The sequence below is a fragment of the Anarrhichthys ocellatus genome, unplaced genomic scaffold, assembly GCF_004355925.1.
Source record: "Anarrhichthys ocellatus isolate YVR2014 unplaced genomic scaffold, GSC_Weel_1.0 scaffold62, whole genome shotgun sequence".
Taxonomy (NCBI): Eukaryota; Metazoa; Chordata; class Actinopteri; order Perciformes; family Anarhichadidae; genus Anarrhichthys; species Anarrhichthys ocellatus.
The window spans coordinates 44,428-61,304 of NW_022280092.1; the positions used below are offsets into that span (position 1 = coordinate 44,428).

The 16,877-nt window shown below is 45.0% G+C and overlaps 1 protein-coding gene across 4 annotated transcripts; it reads right to left on the minus strand.

The window, feature by feature from the left end:
* Positions 1-1,723: 1,723 nt before the first annotated feature.
* gprc5ba (G protein-coupled receptor, class C, group 5, member Ba) lies at positions 1,724-16,877 on the minus strand. Of its 4 annotated transcripts, none has more exons than XM_031872211.1 (4): positions 16,455-16,877; positions 7,023-8,054; positions 6,630-6,775; positions 1,724-5,106 (listed from the first exon to the last, which is right to left on the minus strand). In XM_031872211.1, the coding sequence occupies exons 2-4, from the start codon at positions 8,050-8,052 to the stop codon at positions 5,062-5,064; spliced, it is 1,221 nt and encodes a 406-aa protein (XP_031728071.1). In that variant the 5' UTR covers positions 8,053-8,054; positions 16,455-16,877; the 3' UTR covers positions 1,724-5,061. The 4 variants fall into 4 exon arrangements, with proteins under 4 accessions (XP_031728071.1, XP_031728070.1, XP_031728069.1 ...); XM_031872210.1 differs by having other exon boundaries at positions 16,020-16,876; XM_031872209.1 differs by lacking the exon at positions 16,455-16,877 and adding an exon at positions 11,640-11,778.

Consider the following 16,877-nt stretch of genomic DNA (forward strand, 5'->3'; position numbering starts at 1 on the left):
ATGAACACCATATAGTTACTATATGGTGTTCATTTGTCGGGAGACTCGTTATGTGAACCCTACTATAAGTAGGGTTCACATATTATTACTGTCGTGGTGAAGCCTCCCTTAACAGACTTAATATTTCCTCGCACCACCTCTAGCTGATAGCTCACTCGAAGGTAATCAAATCGTATTTCCTTACTTTGTCATTTCCTTTCTCCTGAGCAATACATATCACTCAACAAAAGAGTTTATAGCATTTTTATTCAAGGCAGCAATTAACGCCAAAGTGAAAAGTGAGTCAGCGTGCAGAGCAGCACTTTCTATCCTGTTTATCAGGAAAGGAAATGATCCTGCCAGGGAAACAGGGAATAAAAAAAGTCTTTAAAAACATCGCTGAGATCACTGGTGGGTGATTGACAGCTACCCGACAGAGCAGCAAGGAGTAATATCCTACATTCTCCTTAGAGCTTACTGTTTTACAAGTGATAATAACCCTGTAGTACTCATTGAGCACATGACATAAAATACTAACATCACAATGAAAAGAAACGTTTTCACTATTGTACAAATGTGACACTGTATGATGGTGTCCGTCGGTCTGTCTGTTAATTTCTATATTTTGTACATGCTGTATGATATTCAGGGTTGGAATATTTTTATTTTTGGTCTTTTGCTAGATGTAACTAAAGGCCCCTTTGCCCCTGATGACTCCATCAGCTTCAGCTTCAGCCTTTTGTTTTGTTCCTGGTAGTGTTCAAATGTCTTAAATGTCAAGAAACAATCATGGAAAGTTAATAAAATGTGATTAGCAAAAATGTTCAGGATAAAAGGACTCCATGCTGCTCAACTACAGTTCTTTACTCTGCTTCATGCCAACTCAAAAGACTGTGCAAGTTATAACGTCTTCTCTTGACTGTGTGTCAATTAAAGTGAGTGAATAGAGTGCACCCCTGGCTTATTTCCATCACGTACCTGAGAGGATACTTCTGGTTTCCTCTCCAGTGTCTCTGCAGAAGCAGCGAGGCGGCAGTCTTGTGATGGACCGCTTTCTTGACTACCCCAGTCACTGATGCACACCGCCTCACAGTGAGGCATGAGGAGGGTCATGTATCTCTCTTTGCAGGTATGTGGATGCCTGGGAGACAGCTGCCACTGGGCGAGGTTGATAAAACAGCCCATTTAATTCTGGGGACATCTGATAGTGCAGCCAGCTCCACGGAGTCTGGCAGCACTGGGCCCGACTGAAACCAAATCACACAGCAGCAGAGGGGAGCGGGCACCAGGCTGTCAGAGTAAAAGCTAGTAAACAACTGGTGCTGGGCTGCAATGGAAGTGTAGAATACAAGAGTGTAATCCTGTGTGGGCTAGGAATACACTGATTATAAGTTACATTAACACCACGTTCTTAAATACAAACAGTATGCCACAAATATTGTTCAAACCCCTAAAACATGTAGGAAGTTATAGGCCTAAATGAATGACTATGTTTTCAAGTTTATTCAAATGGAACAAGCCCCATTTAATAATACATATCTTGATTTTAAACAACAAAATTAACAGTATCCGTAAAAAAATGTATAAATTGTGCGTTTCTATCTAAAAAAAAAAAAAAGAAAGGTATACGTATATGGGACGATATGGCATATCTCTAACTTTGGGCTCTAATTTTGACACTTAAGAATAATCGGGTATGTCACGGCATCATTACCTGTGAAAAAACACCACATCCAATTCGGAGTTAACTACAAACATGACACTTTATTGTACTTATTTTTTCCTGATTCAGTTACAGAAACATGAGTTACCTGTTTTGTTTGTTGTTTTTTCTAATCAGGGGAATCAAGTTCTATACATAGGCATGCTGCGTCACTGCACAGTCACAGCTGTGAAAACCAATATCACCCCTGTCAGCTGCCCCGCTGGAACAGTCTGAAGGCAAGACAAATCAGGAGAGGACAGGCAAGGACATGTCAAACCCAGGGAGGATGGGTGTTCAGTGGGCTGCCCAGGGATGACAAACTTAACGTATAGAAGTTTTGTGCAAATTTCACCACAGTCTATTTGATTTTAAACACAGAGACAATATCAGTCCGAAGATTCTCCTTTTTTTTTTTCCCTCGAGTCTTCAAACTAACAGAGGAAGTTATTATTAGGTCCAGTGATGATGGCATTTTGTTCCTTTTTGGGGAATCATACTATTTTGGACCATTTTCCCCTGACTTTAATCTCTTTGCTTCTCAAGAGCCAGCTCTCTTTTTGTGTTTAGGAAAGCACAAGACATTAAGTGTGTCATCTGATATACACTGAAATTATGATTGCTGTCACATGACCTTTACATAAATAGTTAGTATTCAAAAGTACATCTGAGAAAGGTCTTACATGTAGAAATGGTGATAAGCATGCACAGATAGGTAGTCGACGAGTGCAAAATCTACAAAGTCACATGTTTTTTTGTACTCCACATTGAGTGAAAAACATCGCAAGAACAGAAACCTCCCTCCTCCGCTCTGAGTGTTGAAAGTTTTGTCTCGTTAATGCTGACCATCCAAAACCCTGAGGACCGTTCTTCTTCATGACGCACGGCTCTGGGGAGCGTAGCCTGTTTCTGACCACAGAGCCTGACGCTCTCGCAGGACACACTGTCTTTGGGCATCGAGATGGCCTGCTGAAACCAGTCCTATTTTAGAATAGCCGGTGGGCAAGACATGAATGTACAGCAGCAGTCAAGGGTTGACCCTTTGGCTTTTCTTAGTTGAGGGTTGATGTAAGATCAGGGGTCATCAAAACGACTGTTGGTGGGGGCGTGACGTTTTTTCAGCCCTGCCTGCTATAATTTCTTTTAAAATAACTATCCCTTAAGTATCAAAGAATAAGTAATTGTTTACTGCATTAAATTATTCACAGCCAGTATAATTTTTCTGAAAAAATAAAAAAATAGGTGGTTTATGTCCCCGTAACTGTTGCAGCAAAGAGACAACCGGAGGTACAACCGAAGTAGATCCCTGTGAATGACAACCCATAACTTCCTTGAACATTAATCCAAAAAAAAGAAGCATATCTAGTGTTGGCAAAACATTTCCAAGAATGCTAGTTTGAAAACTAAAAGACACCAGCAAGAGAGAAATAAAAGTATATTGTCACAACAAGCAAATGTATGAACAACAAAGCAAACCAGTTTTAAAAAAAAATCCCCAGATAGGTTTGCAGTAGTCAGTTCTCCAGTGGGTCATATGACACTGGTGTCTAAACTCAGGCTACAGTTTAAAAAAAAAAAAGTAAACAAGCAAGCAAAGCTTTACAGCACTACTATGTACACAGCTTCTCAGGTGAAGAGAGAGCGCTGGTGTCGTGATGAAGGAAAAGGGCGTGAAATGGAGACTCCAGTGAAACAAGAGTCCTTCTTGGCACGGGGCTACACTTGAGCTATAGCCGACCACGAGGAGGAGGAGGAGGAGGAGGAGGAGGGAGATGCTTCACCAGAGAAAGAACACAACCACGTAGATCAGAGCAGCACAGCTCGCACATCACACACAAACACACAGAGACACACAGACCAGGGAGCCATTTTCTCCAACAGATCTCACACTGTCGCATAGACTCCCCTCGGCCCGTCACTCGCCATCTCCTTCCTCCTCCCTCGCTCCCATCCCCTTCTTCCTCCTCTAGCATTTGATCTCCCTCTTTCCACCTTGCACTGATCTTTCTAAGGCTCTAGGATATCTCCACACACCAGCCGCAGCTCTATCTATAGCCTGTCACTCATAGTTGTGACTGACGTTTCTGCATCAGCGTTGTTCTTGTAGTTCTGTGCCACACTTGGGAGTTGTGTGGAGGGATATTTAGCACCGGAAAGCAACCTTGACTTTTGTATTCCCCCCCCCCCCCCCCCGCCCCCTCAATCACTCATAAAATCCCAAAAACGCACGCATAAACACAGATAGAGGAGCTAAGCACAGGAGAACGTGTCATTTCCTCGCTCCATTTCCTGTTGATATAAAGTGACAGTTTCTACTGGCTGGTTCAAAATGCCGGTGGCCACTGGAGATGTGGGAGAGCAGTTGACCTAGATTCATGAAGAGGTGCCTCCCCACCGATGACTGACGCCCTCCCCATCCAATCAGAATCCACTCTGCTCCATCGTATCTAACAGCGGTTCATCAGCAGCTTGAAATCCTTCTGTTCAGGTGCTTCAGGCCGCGTGGTCAATGGGAACTTCATTTCCCGCAGTTCGGGATTCAGTTTGTTTCACATTTTGCAAAGTGTCCATGCAGGTGTGAGGATGGGGCAGGAGTTATGTTTTATATTCACAGACGGTGCAGTGAAACCAGAAACAGAGATAGGGAGGAAGAAGACGTGTTCACGGAGGGGTAACAGTCTGCAGGGGAAGGTTTATTGGAGCAGTGGAGATGAGATGTAGGGAATACGCACACTTCCCCCCCCCCTCTCATATTCTGTACATACACACCCACAGAGGCTTGATTATTTTAAACGAGCGGTGCTGGAGCTGTACAGTTGCCCGTGTGCTCTGTCTTCAGCTACACTGTGCATGGATGGAGGACAGAGCCAAATGTTTCCATGTGAGAGTCAGCATTGTGAAGAGCAGCAGAAAAGACATCCTGACTGACAGAAAGAGGGAGAGCAGGAAAAAGCCATAGATTTCACAGTTTTTCAAGGATGCTTACAGTGCTGTATAGTCTCAGGGGAGCAAATCAAACAAAATGGAAAAGTATACTGCATGTTGATGTTTTCAGATCTGAGTCAGCGTGTGTTTTGTTTTGCTACTTGCTGGTCACATTTTGAGTGTTTGAACCCTTCATTAGAGATTTGTGTGCTAGAATAGATTTAGCTCTGTCCTCCATGCCCTACTCTCTCTCTCAGACTCACACACACTCATACAATAGTTGATTGGCCCACAGTCAGTGTTAAAGTCTGTACACAGAGTGAAACAACCCTGTTGGCATCCATGTTTTAAGTCCAATTCAACCAGACGGGGCCCTCGTTCCGGATCCTCCCCTCCTCACCCTCTTCTTCCTCTTCTTCATTTTCTACCACACATCTTCTTTCCAATCCTCTGACTCACCACAGCTGCCTCCCTGTGTAGGTTGGAGGGGCAGAGGGCACCTATAGAAGAAAAAATTAAGTTTGTAAATGATTAAACAATTTGGATATCATCAATACTCACACATGCATCTTTACACACACATGCATACGGTAGCTGCACATTTACCCCTTTTGACACATGCTTGTCTACAAATCCCTCTGTGGTTTAGGAAAAAATTATATTTTCTCGACATAAACTGCCTTGTGTCATCTGGTAGCTGTACTGTACCAGATTTTAAGGCAAACCACAGCAAAGTAGCATTTACCTATTGTACTCTGCAAAGCAGGTACAAACCTCCTTAAGGTATTAGACCTGCCTCAAGACTGACCATCTTTAATTCACCCTTTATGCTCCCCATTTCTTTTCGAGCAAGTGTCTGATATTAAGGGCCAAAATACATCTCTGATCTGCTGCTACCTTACGAACCATCCCGACCCTTTAGGTCGTCTGGGACTGGTCTACTTTCTGTTCCCAGAGTCAGAACTAAACATGGAGAAGCAGCGTTCAGTTTTTCTGCTCCACATTTCTGGAACAAAGTCCCAGAAAGCTGCAGGTCTGCTGAGCCCCTCAGCTCCTTTAAATCAAGATTGAAGACTTTTCTGTTTGCTGCTGCCTGTAATTGAACCAGATTCAAGGATATTAATCAATTTCTGCATTTTACTGTATTGTTTTTCTTAAACTGCTTTTTAGTGTTTTAATCAATGTTCTTAATTGTTTTTAAATCTCCTTTTCTTTTGCCTTATATTTTGATGCTTTTATTGGTTTTATGTGAAGCGCTTTGAATTGCCTTGTTGTTGAAATGTGCTATAGAAATACACTTGCCTTGCCTTATCCATCTTGCACTTGCATTCTACACTCCCTTCTATTTAAGTCTGTGATTTCATCTTTTTAATATCTTATCCTCTTAAATCGCTATGTTAAGATGAATTTCTCATTTAATGCATTGTATGCCTGATGCAAAGCACTTCCCTTTGAGTCTGAAGCATGCTATATAAATAATCTGTCTTTAAAATGAATGCACAAAGACACTGATGATATTTTATGCAGGGCAGTTAAGGAGTCTCTGTGTTCCCTTTGTCCGTTAAAGCAGCACGCCTGCTATCTCTAAGAATAGTGACTACAAATGATCTTCTTCAAAGTGTTGCCTCAGCGTTTTTAGCCTCCAGTGGTGTGTTGGGCTCTTGTGCTAAATTCATAACCCGGGCTGAAAATAAGTTCACCTGTGCCAGCCCGCATTCATCCTGCATAACAAAGGGCGTGACAGGCCGGCAGACAGTCGCATCATTCAGTGGACAGATAGCATCGCAGCTTATTTAGACACACAGGAGCAAATGGAAGCTCTCTCACACTCACCCGTACACAAACTCAATGTCAGATGAGTGACACACACAGGCACATGAACCATGCATCCGGCAAACTGATAATTCGCACACACACATACTCACACCTCTCCCTCATTCGTGTGCAATGACGTACGGTCTGGAACGCACAAATGTGCATGCAGTCTTGTCGGCGTGGTCGAATGAGAGAGAGCGGCGTGTACCTGTGACTGGGAGGATGTACTCACCGCTCCCCCGTTCAGGATCATGGTCATCTCAGTGGGTTGGTAGACGTTGCTGCGAAAAGGAGCACTGGGCCTGGCGGCGGTGTTGCTGTTATGTTGCACGGCACCGGCACCGCTCCTCAAGCCTTGCATTGAATACAAGAAGATATAAGAGAGGCGAACGGAGATTACTTACTGTGACTCACCAACTCCCTGTCTCCCTTGAAGAAAGACAAACTTACTGTCTAACCCTGCATTTCCTCCTGTACTTATTTCTACCCACGCATGCAAATATTTCATGCCGTTCTATTGCTCACTTTGGCCTACATTCCACCTACAGCTTGTCCGCACATATTACGCCTGTCTGCTCTAAAATATTGGATTGTACGGTACCTGCAGCGCTCTCATCGCTGTATCCGTAGCCCTGGTTCTCCACAAACTGCCTGTGAGAGAGAGGGATGTCTTCGTCGAAGCTGGTCTCCCTCATCCGTGTCGAGTTCTGGGAGGTGTCAAAGTAATCTGGGGCAGTTGGCTGTGGAGGGGGTCTCAGGCAGATGTGGGATTCAGGAATGGCGTGGAAGATCAGCAGCAGCCAACCCTGAGCTACTAAAGCAATGGCCAGTGCCGGGTCATTCCATTCTGGGGATCTCCCCAGCCAGGCGTTGCCGTACAGATAGAAGCCCACCCAGGCCACCCACAGGAGCAGCGACAGCAGGCAGGTCACCAGCAGCCAGATGGCATTGCAGCGCCACTGATGTGTCTTCCCACACAAGGCCAGGGTGGCGGCAGTCAGCGCGGCTAGAAGGAGGGCTAGCACGTAACTGCAGGCTAGGGAAAAGTCAAGTGGCAGATACTGACAGGCAGCTCGTCCCTCCCTCAGCACGGTGAGAAGAAGCCACTCGGCAGCGATGATACCCTGTACGGCACTCAAACCCAGCGCGAGGCCTGTAAGGGCGCAGCCACCAGGGCTCCGGCGCTCACGGCCAATCCTTCGTAGGCGTACCCCCTGCACCAACAAGCAGGAGAAGCAGACTGCAAACAGGAGACCCCACAGGGCCCTGCGGAGCAAACATAAAGACTCATCCTGCTCGATCAGGTAAGCAAAGCTCAGGCCGAACAAACCGAGGATGCCGAGGAGCAGCAAGAGGATGGGTCCCACGCCGCTGCGCTTCTCAGCCTCACTGATGTGGTGTAAGCGGCACAGCAGGATTAGGGCTAGCAAGATGGCAGTCAGCATCCCGCCGGCGGCCGCTGACTCGACAGCCACACCCCATATGGAGTCCAGGTCACAGAGGAGTGTGTAGGGACGCACAAGGCCCCATCCGCAGCCTCTTGGGAGATCCTCAGAGTTCATAGAGTCTTGACCGGTGGCACGATGAGCAACAGTCAGCAGCAGCAGGAGCAGGACCGGGAGGGGTGCCATCTCTGAGAGGTCAACAGATCAGAAGACAGAGATAGACGAAGAAGCGAAGACAGAGAATGGAGAAAGTCAAAGGAAAGGAGAGAGAAGGAGAATGAGTCATTCTGGTCATAAATGCAACACAGCCGAGCAGTCAGTCATTCCCACAGTAATCATCCGCCTGTGAGTGACAATACAGACAATCAGCCACTGCTGTGTTTTAGAGAGGAAAGAAAGGGCAGTAGTTCATGCAGGGTGAACGACTGAAGTCTTTCCAAACACACACGCATCCTGTGTACTGTCTATTCCAAGTGTAGCCTATAGCCCTGCCCTCGTTTAAAATGCTTTCATTTTTGTTGAAATACCTAGAAACCAAGAAATAGCCCAGATAATCTGTCTTTAGTTCATCCACAGAGAAGTGAGGTCAGAGTCAGAGCATCTACAGTGTATTATTTGTCCAGTCTTGTCCAGTGAACCGGCTGCCCGGGCACTGACAGGAAAGCTGCAACATCATGCATATTTTTATGAAAACGAGATACAGAGAAGGAAAGCAGTGCGTACAAGCAGTCCTGCTCGCTATCAGGCATCTAAGGGCATCTAGCAAGGCGTGAGACAATGCATAATGCACTGCACACAAACACACAGCGCATCGAGCACAACTACAAACACTCAGGTACTTATTGTGTTCCGGTGAAAGAAAACGTAAAAAGCACAGCAGCACTCGGTGAGTGAAATCAATGCTGTCTCAGTCTACTTATTCCTTTATTCTGACACAACTGTCAGACAGCCGCACGCGCACATGCACACAAATATGCATTCTGTCTGTCGTTTCATTCAGGTCTTTTCTGGGATGATCGGCGCTGTCATTTCACCTGACAAGCTGTGTGCTTTTGAGAAGTCGATCTGTGTATAAAAGCCACCACGAAGCAGCACACGCATACACAGACACACACACACAAGGCATCATTCTTCCAGGTTACTGTCAACATGTCTCTCCACTTCATCGCTAAGCTTTCAGAAATTCTTTCCAAGCTGGCTCATACATTAGTGTGTCAAACAATCGGCTTGTACGAAGAACACTAACACGCTTTTCTAGTCGCTCCTACTCTTTGGATTGTTTATTTCAGCTGTAGTTTTTGGCATAAAAAAAATCTCCCGGGGTCTACAAATAGACCTTACCGCAATATTTACATACCACATAAAGGACACTGGCTTCATGTTCTTTCTCCATGCCAGTAAGTCAGAGAGAGTTACATGGTCTAGCCATCAGGGGAGAGTGGTAGATTTAAATACACACCAGCCAGGGCTACAGGTCACACACATCCCTTCCAGCATGTAGCTTATTAAATGGGGCAGACAGCGAGAAAGAGCGCTTAGATACTCTTTTATCATGAGGAAAATAAGGACAGAAGAGGGAGGAAGACTGGTTGACTTGCAGTAAATATACTCTGACCAGACCTGGTTTTGATTGTATGATCTGTCACTTTACTGCATCCAACCTTCTCTACAGTGGTGGAATGTCGTGAAGTACATTTACTCTAGTACTGTACTTGAGCGCAAATCTGATGCAGTAGGTTCAAGGTGCTAAATTCAATGTTCATTGCATTAATATAACAGCTATCAACTCTTTGCTATGTAAAGATATCATGGAGTAATATATCTACCTGAGCAGAGAATGAACTCGCTCTCTCTCTCTCTCTGTGTTGTAATCTGAGCTTCTCTGTGCTTTCTTGACATAGCCGGCCGGCCGCGCTAGCCTTTCAGTGCCCCCTTTCTGCACTGTGCTCTTACGACTGTTACAGCTGATAACGCCGTCTCAACCGGCGTCGCCATCGCTGCAGCCAAGCGCCCACCCCTCCGGTTCCCCCCGTTAGCTCTGTCAGCATTGTTGCCATTGATTGCACTGTTCGTGCACTGTTTGCTGCGAGCCGCCAGCCCAGCTGTCGCCATGTTGATAGCCGTTGAGAGGCAATGCTTTGACTTCTGTATGGAGAACTTTTAAGTATCGTCCTTTGACGCAACTTTGTAGTTCTACTCCACTACAATTCAGAGGAAAGTATTGTACAGCACTAGTTACCAGTTACTCTACAAATTAAGAGCCTATAAAATATGATACACTGTTATAAATTGAATTACCTACGAATTTAAAGCTGAAACGATTAGTCGATTAACAGAATAGTCATTCGATAGAAAGTTAAAACTGTTTTTATAACAGCTTAATCATTTAAAAAAAATATATATATTTCATGGTCCCAGCTTCTCAAACATGAGGATTTACCGTCTTTTGAGCTTGTGGACTGTTAGTCAAACAAAACAAGCATTTTGGTGTCACTGCTGCTCTTGGTGATGGTGATGGGCAATTCTCACTATTTTCTGAAATATCGCAAACCAAACAATCAATCGATTAATCAGCATATTAATCAATAATGAAAATAGTGCTGCTTACATACTCCTACTAAAGTAACATTTTGAATGCAGGACTTTTATTTGTGATGGAGTATTTTTACAGCGTGGTATTGGTACTTTTACTTAAGTAAAGGATCTGGACTTCCACCACTGATTTTCTATTACAGGTACCTTTGCACAGAGAGGGTTGTGTATGTTAATAATAACTTAATTAACATAATTTCTGAGTGAACTCTCAATATATGTTCAGAGATTCCTTACGGCAATTTTCTATCACAAGGGGTTCAATTCTTCCCCAAATCTCCACATAAAAACACAAACATGTCCACATACAGATATTCCCTGCATATGTCCATCTATTTATTTACAAGCTTTTGATGTGTCTGTCCTGATATCCATATAAAAATGTATATTTTTAAGACAGCGATTGTTTACCACTTGTGAAATATCATTATCTATTCCTGTGAGACCCGAGAGGGCATAACAGTGAAAGATGCATATGTGTGTGTGTTTGTGCATATTCATTTGTTTAGAGCTCTTTCATGTATCCTTCAGAGATTTACAACATCCGAATTCTTCCTCATTACAGAAATTCTTCGCTCCCTTGTTTCCTGCCGTTGTTTCCGCCTGCTGTTTCCTTTCGTCTCCTCACCGCCTTGTTGCAGCCACTCACTGCCGCAGGTTATTATTGGTCTACATTAACATCAATCAAATGAGTGCTTAAAGAAGGATGAGTCACCAAAACACACCAAAAAAACACACTGCTGGAGCATTTTACACACACACTGACACGCATACCTAAACAAGTTGCACAAAAACAGACGCACTCCTGATAAACACATGTTTTCTTTTTGTTATCGTGTTGTTTTTCTAGTGACAACCATGGTTACGCCCCATCTCTAAATGACGGGAATAGAGAGAAAGCTCATTGTTCGTCTTCTTTGTCCCACTTCCTAATGACAGAGCCTGTGAAACCACACAGTCCAGACAAGCAACACAGAGACAGGAGCTTGTGCACACTAGTGAGTGACCACTTTTTCATTCACTCACGCTCTCACACAGAAACTCCCTCTTGTGAACATGATCGCTCAGGCTGCTTTTTGAGTGGGACTTGGCAGACTGGTGAGCTGAAGACTGAAGGATGCACACAGAGGACCACACACACACACATACATCATGCAGGACACACAGTACATAACACATACCTACAGCACACATGCCACATGCTTGAGTCCTCTTCCCTGCTTCTCACTAATATGAGTCATGTGCAAAGAGACAGAGAGCCCCTGGCCTTCCGCTTTGTGCAGCACAGAGGATGCTGCCGCCGTCTCATCCTCCCTTTCACTCCGTCCCATTTTTCAAGACATGTTTCCCTCTCTCTGTCACTCCCGCTCCGTGCAGCCATTTCTGTCCTCCCCTCCATTTAAAATCCTCTATTCTGTCGGTTTCAATGCCACCTCTCCTCCAGAGCAGCCGGAGCGGTCTCATCTCTCTGCTACATTTGAAGATGTGCTGTGAAAGATGCACCTCACACACCTCCTCTCCCCACATTTTCTCCTTCTTTTCACCCCCCACCACCATCTAATCTCCTAAACACACCCCTCTTCCTTCCATTTTGGCTTCTTCTTCTTCCCTCCTTGTGCCCCTTCCTCCTCTCCACCCTCCCTCCCTCCCCCTTGCCTTTATTCTTGCTGTGTATCTTATGTAACTGGGTAAGGATCCAGCTCCTGCCAGTTCTGCTGCATGGCTGCTGTTTCTAAGGCATCATCTTCCTCTCGGCCAAGCAGCCTTCTGTCACTCGGAGGTCCATCTCAGTTTTGTATTCTGCACATAGCGGGGTTACATGCATGCACGCTGCACATGTCACTCACACACAAAAACACACTCAAGCTGGCGCAAAGCCCATGTGTGCTGGCTCTATTTGCATGTAAATATAACATTCAGCTTTGTGGCATGTATTTATGCATCTGAAGGCAACACATTCTCACACAAAGCTGAATGTGACAAGTATGCAGCATGCATTCCTTATACACACAACAGGAATATAGGCGTGAGAGTGCAAATGTGCAGCACTGCAGTCCCTCAAATGTGGTCCAGGCTTGAATAGGCAGGCGTGGGTGAATCGAGCGAGCCGTCCTGTACAATTACCTTCTCCTGTAATTATCAGACATAGCACACGAGCAGATGCTGTCTAATTACCGTGGTGATAATTGGGAGGATTATTGCGTTGACGACTCGCTTCAATTCTTGGTTGTTTTTTTTTCACCCCACTTTTGTTTTATTCAGGCTACTGACGGAGAACGTGTGTGTGTGTGTGTGTGTCTGTGTGAGTGTGTAGGTGTATGTCTGGGAACACACGGATCCAGCTGTTGAGGTGAGCAGGACATTTGCAGGACTTGTGATCTCTGTGAGAATCTACAGCCTTATCCACCGTCTCGTCTAACACTAACAGACCTTTCCTTTCCTGACAGCGCATCAATTTACATCTTGCATCAGTGGCTGGGATTACATAAGGCCTTAGATATCAGACATGTTAAATTAACCCGGGCTGTCTGGATGTTCTGTCTCATTATACAAGATTTACTTTGGATTAAAAACACATCTGCGCTTCAGGATAAGATTGTATGCTCTGCTAGCTGGGTTTGTCATTGGAGGCATCTAAGACTCGTCTTTTACTCATTGTTGTTTCTTCTGTCTTAAGCTCTCTTGACCTTCTCTAGTGTCTTGCCTGAGAATAATTGGCTTTAAGTTGCTCCTAGAGTTTGAGTCCAGACTGATCCGGATATATATCTTCTTCTCTGATTCAATTTGACCAGCTGGTTGTCTGGCAAATCTCTTTCCTGCTTCTTTTACATGTGCGTTTCTGATGTCACCAAGCTGCCATTTAACATATATCCTCCCTGGAGTTTTGGAGACGCTTTATTTGAAAAAGAGCTTAATGTGGACATACTTTTAGGCTGGATGCTCATCCAAAAAAAGATGGCTCTCTCTTTCTACCTCAAGGATACTTTGACAGGACACATTGTCGTCGTGATCCCTGAACTTGTGACTTGTAACGGCCTTCCCTGCCAATGGAGCATTCAGTCAGAGACCTCCTACGCAGAGCATTGCAAAAGCACAGCCAAAACAATTCCAAGTCAGCGTTTTGAGAAAGAAAAATCTCTAATGTAGGTTTGCTGACATAAACCGACCTGACAACACAGCTGGACCTTTAATATATTGTTTCCCATGAATAGATAGATACTTGAAAACAATAACTTCGATTATCAGATGTTTTTTTTCTTGAACAAATGCAAAGGAATACATTTAACTCCTACTTCAAATAAAATGCACAATAACCATACATTTCATTGCAGGGTCTGATTCGTCTGACTTCTCTCATACAATTTCTCGGACCAATGTCTAAATAATTTCAGGGTGGCAGTGCATGTGTGAAAGTGGCTTTAGTCTCCAATCTCTCGAAATCTCTAACCTTGCAGAGTGACGTCACCAATCCCTTGTGTGGCAGATAAAAATGGGAATAAAAAAAAGGGGATGCAGAGACAGAAAGAGGGGAGCAATGCGGTAGACGTCAAGGCATGACGTATTGGTTTGCTAAAATATTGAAAAGGAGTTAGTGAGGACAAGTTTCAGGGAAAAAAAATAGCCCTGCAGATGACAGGAGTAGCAGAGCCAAATGGAAAGGCATATTTAGTGGCGAGACTGAAAAAAGGGTAGTCCATTCACTTCACCGGCCTCCTGGGTGTCAGCACGAACAAACTGACAGTGGAAGCATTTTCCCCAGCCTCTTCAGACAATCCCGGCCATCCTAATTAGACCTCATTACCATGTGACTAGGCTCACAGCAAGACCATATGCTAATTGACTTAACAATTAATACTGCCAGCGCCTTACACCCCTCCCTCTCCTCCCTTTTCTTCTTCCCCCTCCTCTTCCTACATCAACAACAGATTGGGGTGTGATCGGTCAGATGTGAAGGCATTCCAAACCTAAAAAAGCACCCAGAAACAGAGCCACTGACCTCTGGTGTCGTGTGTGTTTTGCTTCTTTGGGACGTCACTGTGCATCTTTCATTATAGATACAGTGATGGGGGGTGATCACAGGAGCCCAGGGAGATCAGATTTGGTTAGAGAGTGTGATAGTAATCAGAGGAGCAGGAGAAACAAGGAACAGGCGGATGTGCAAAGAAAGAATTGGAGTGAGCCTTGTGCCTAGAGCATGTGTGTGTGTTTGTATCTGTGTGTGTGTGTGTGTGTGTGAGGGGAGGAGGGTGGATGCGTGAACACAAATGTTCATGAAAGGAGAACCAGGGAAGCTCCCATGTATGTGAAAATCCAGCTCATAGATTCCGTGTCATGCGTACATAAAGAGGCCGCGCGCACGCACACACACACACACACACACACACACACACACACACACACACACACAAAACCATCTAAACAAGCTACATATGGCATCAGCCCTGAGGAGATACTGTAGCATCCTCTTTCCCCATGAGGAAGCAAACTAACTCATGAAAGCGCTGCCTGAGAATAAACAGCTCCACTGAATATTGATTAATGATGGAAAACAGAACACTCCAAAATAGGCCCGGGAGCTTTCTGAGTACACAAATACTGCACTGACGGAGACTCAAGGCGCATGTATCATCTATTGACCAACAGAAAGTCCATCCATGCATTGACTCCCATTACCATACAAACTCTCTTCGTCTAATTGGACACAAGTGTCCATTTAAGCGCAATTTCTTTCCAGAGTTGACAACAAGCCTTTTGTTTATGAGGCCAGCGTGGGAGGGACACCCTTGGTTTTAGCTGACCTAAGGAGCACCTTAATGCAAACACACATTTGGAGAATGCCCCCCCTCTCTCTCTCTTAACAATACTGGCCACATAGGAGGGTCCCTGGGGGCTTCCAGAAGAGTGTGTTTGTTTGAGGGAGCAGCAGTAAGACCATTGTTACTGAGGTGTGTGACCCAAATATAAAGAATGACATCTAACCTCTAAACTAAAGAATGGCGGAGTGATTGACACTCCCAAAATATCCCAGTGTATTGTGGGGTGAAAATGGAGGCGCAGCTACTAAAGGAGACCAACGTTTTCAAAATCGTGAGAAAATTGTGGCACAGCCAGTCAGTCCTTGAATATCACACAGGTCAAAGTCCTCCATGTCTTTAGTTAAGGTTAACATGGCTTTTGCGAATGCCCTTTGGGGTCATATGTGCCAATCTCTGGGTGTAAATATACATTTCTGCAGCATGCCCTGTGCGTAAATGTACATTTATGTCTGAAATACTGCGTGCCCTTTTTGACTCACACACCTATGCATTTGGTGCATCGACATCGCCTTTCTTCCCGGACTGTCATTGATGCAACTTCCACCTCAATTGTAATAAGCCCCGAAACAGCCTGCAAAACGCGATGCATTCAAATAAACCGAGATCCCCTGTGGGTTCATCTAAAATAGTCCTACCCACTGAATATATATCACGCGCACCATCTCCACAAGGGTATCACACTCCCCGACCCCCATTCTTATTAATCAATATCCATGACATGGATACATGGTGGGCAGCACGTACCTTAAACGACGTAAACAAATCCGATCGAGAGCGAAGGCAGATGCACAGATGTCAGGTTTGATGGGAGACTGGGGAAGTAAAAATGTCACATTTCGGAATGAGCCCCTCTCGCTGTGTTTGCGTATTCTTTCTCCATCCACATGGACTCGTACGCGATAAGTCCAGATGATTCCCCTTGCTCCAGCTCTACAGAAGAGGAACCCGATTATTCAGCCCGTGTCTGTTGTCCTCAGAGGCAGAATGGACATGGACGAAACACACCGGAATTTCAGGATTACAATGTGGAAGGGATTCTTTTCCCCCTAAATCCTTTGTTCAGCGGTGCGCATCTTTGACTTTCACATTGCACCAATAAGGGAGCATTCATCAAAAATAAATAAAACACACAATGAGTCGAAATCCTGTAATGCGCAGAGTCGGTGCCACCAAACCTACCGGATCCTTTTCTCCTGCTACCGCGCTGAATATGCCGCTTATTAATGTCCGAGTTGACGCTCACTGCTCCCTGCTGCACATCTCCCGACTGAGTGCATCACCAAAACTGCGCTCCGCATAACGCGCGTACTGATAATCCCTCTCCGCACACACACACACACACACATACACGCACACACAGAAAGTGACAGCTCACCAGAGCCGCCACTGACTCCTGTCTGGTCTCCCTCACTTTAACTGGTTTACTCTCCGATAAATTAGTTGGTGCCTGACTGGGGGACCTTGATAAATATCCCTTCTAGGCGCACAGCGGGTCTTTCTCTCTTACACACACGCGCATACGCACACTTCCTAAATCTTTCATAGTGTCAGTGTAACAGGCTGTACGCACAGCTTGGAGTCTTTTGCACGCTACTCCTGCAA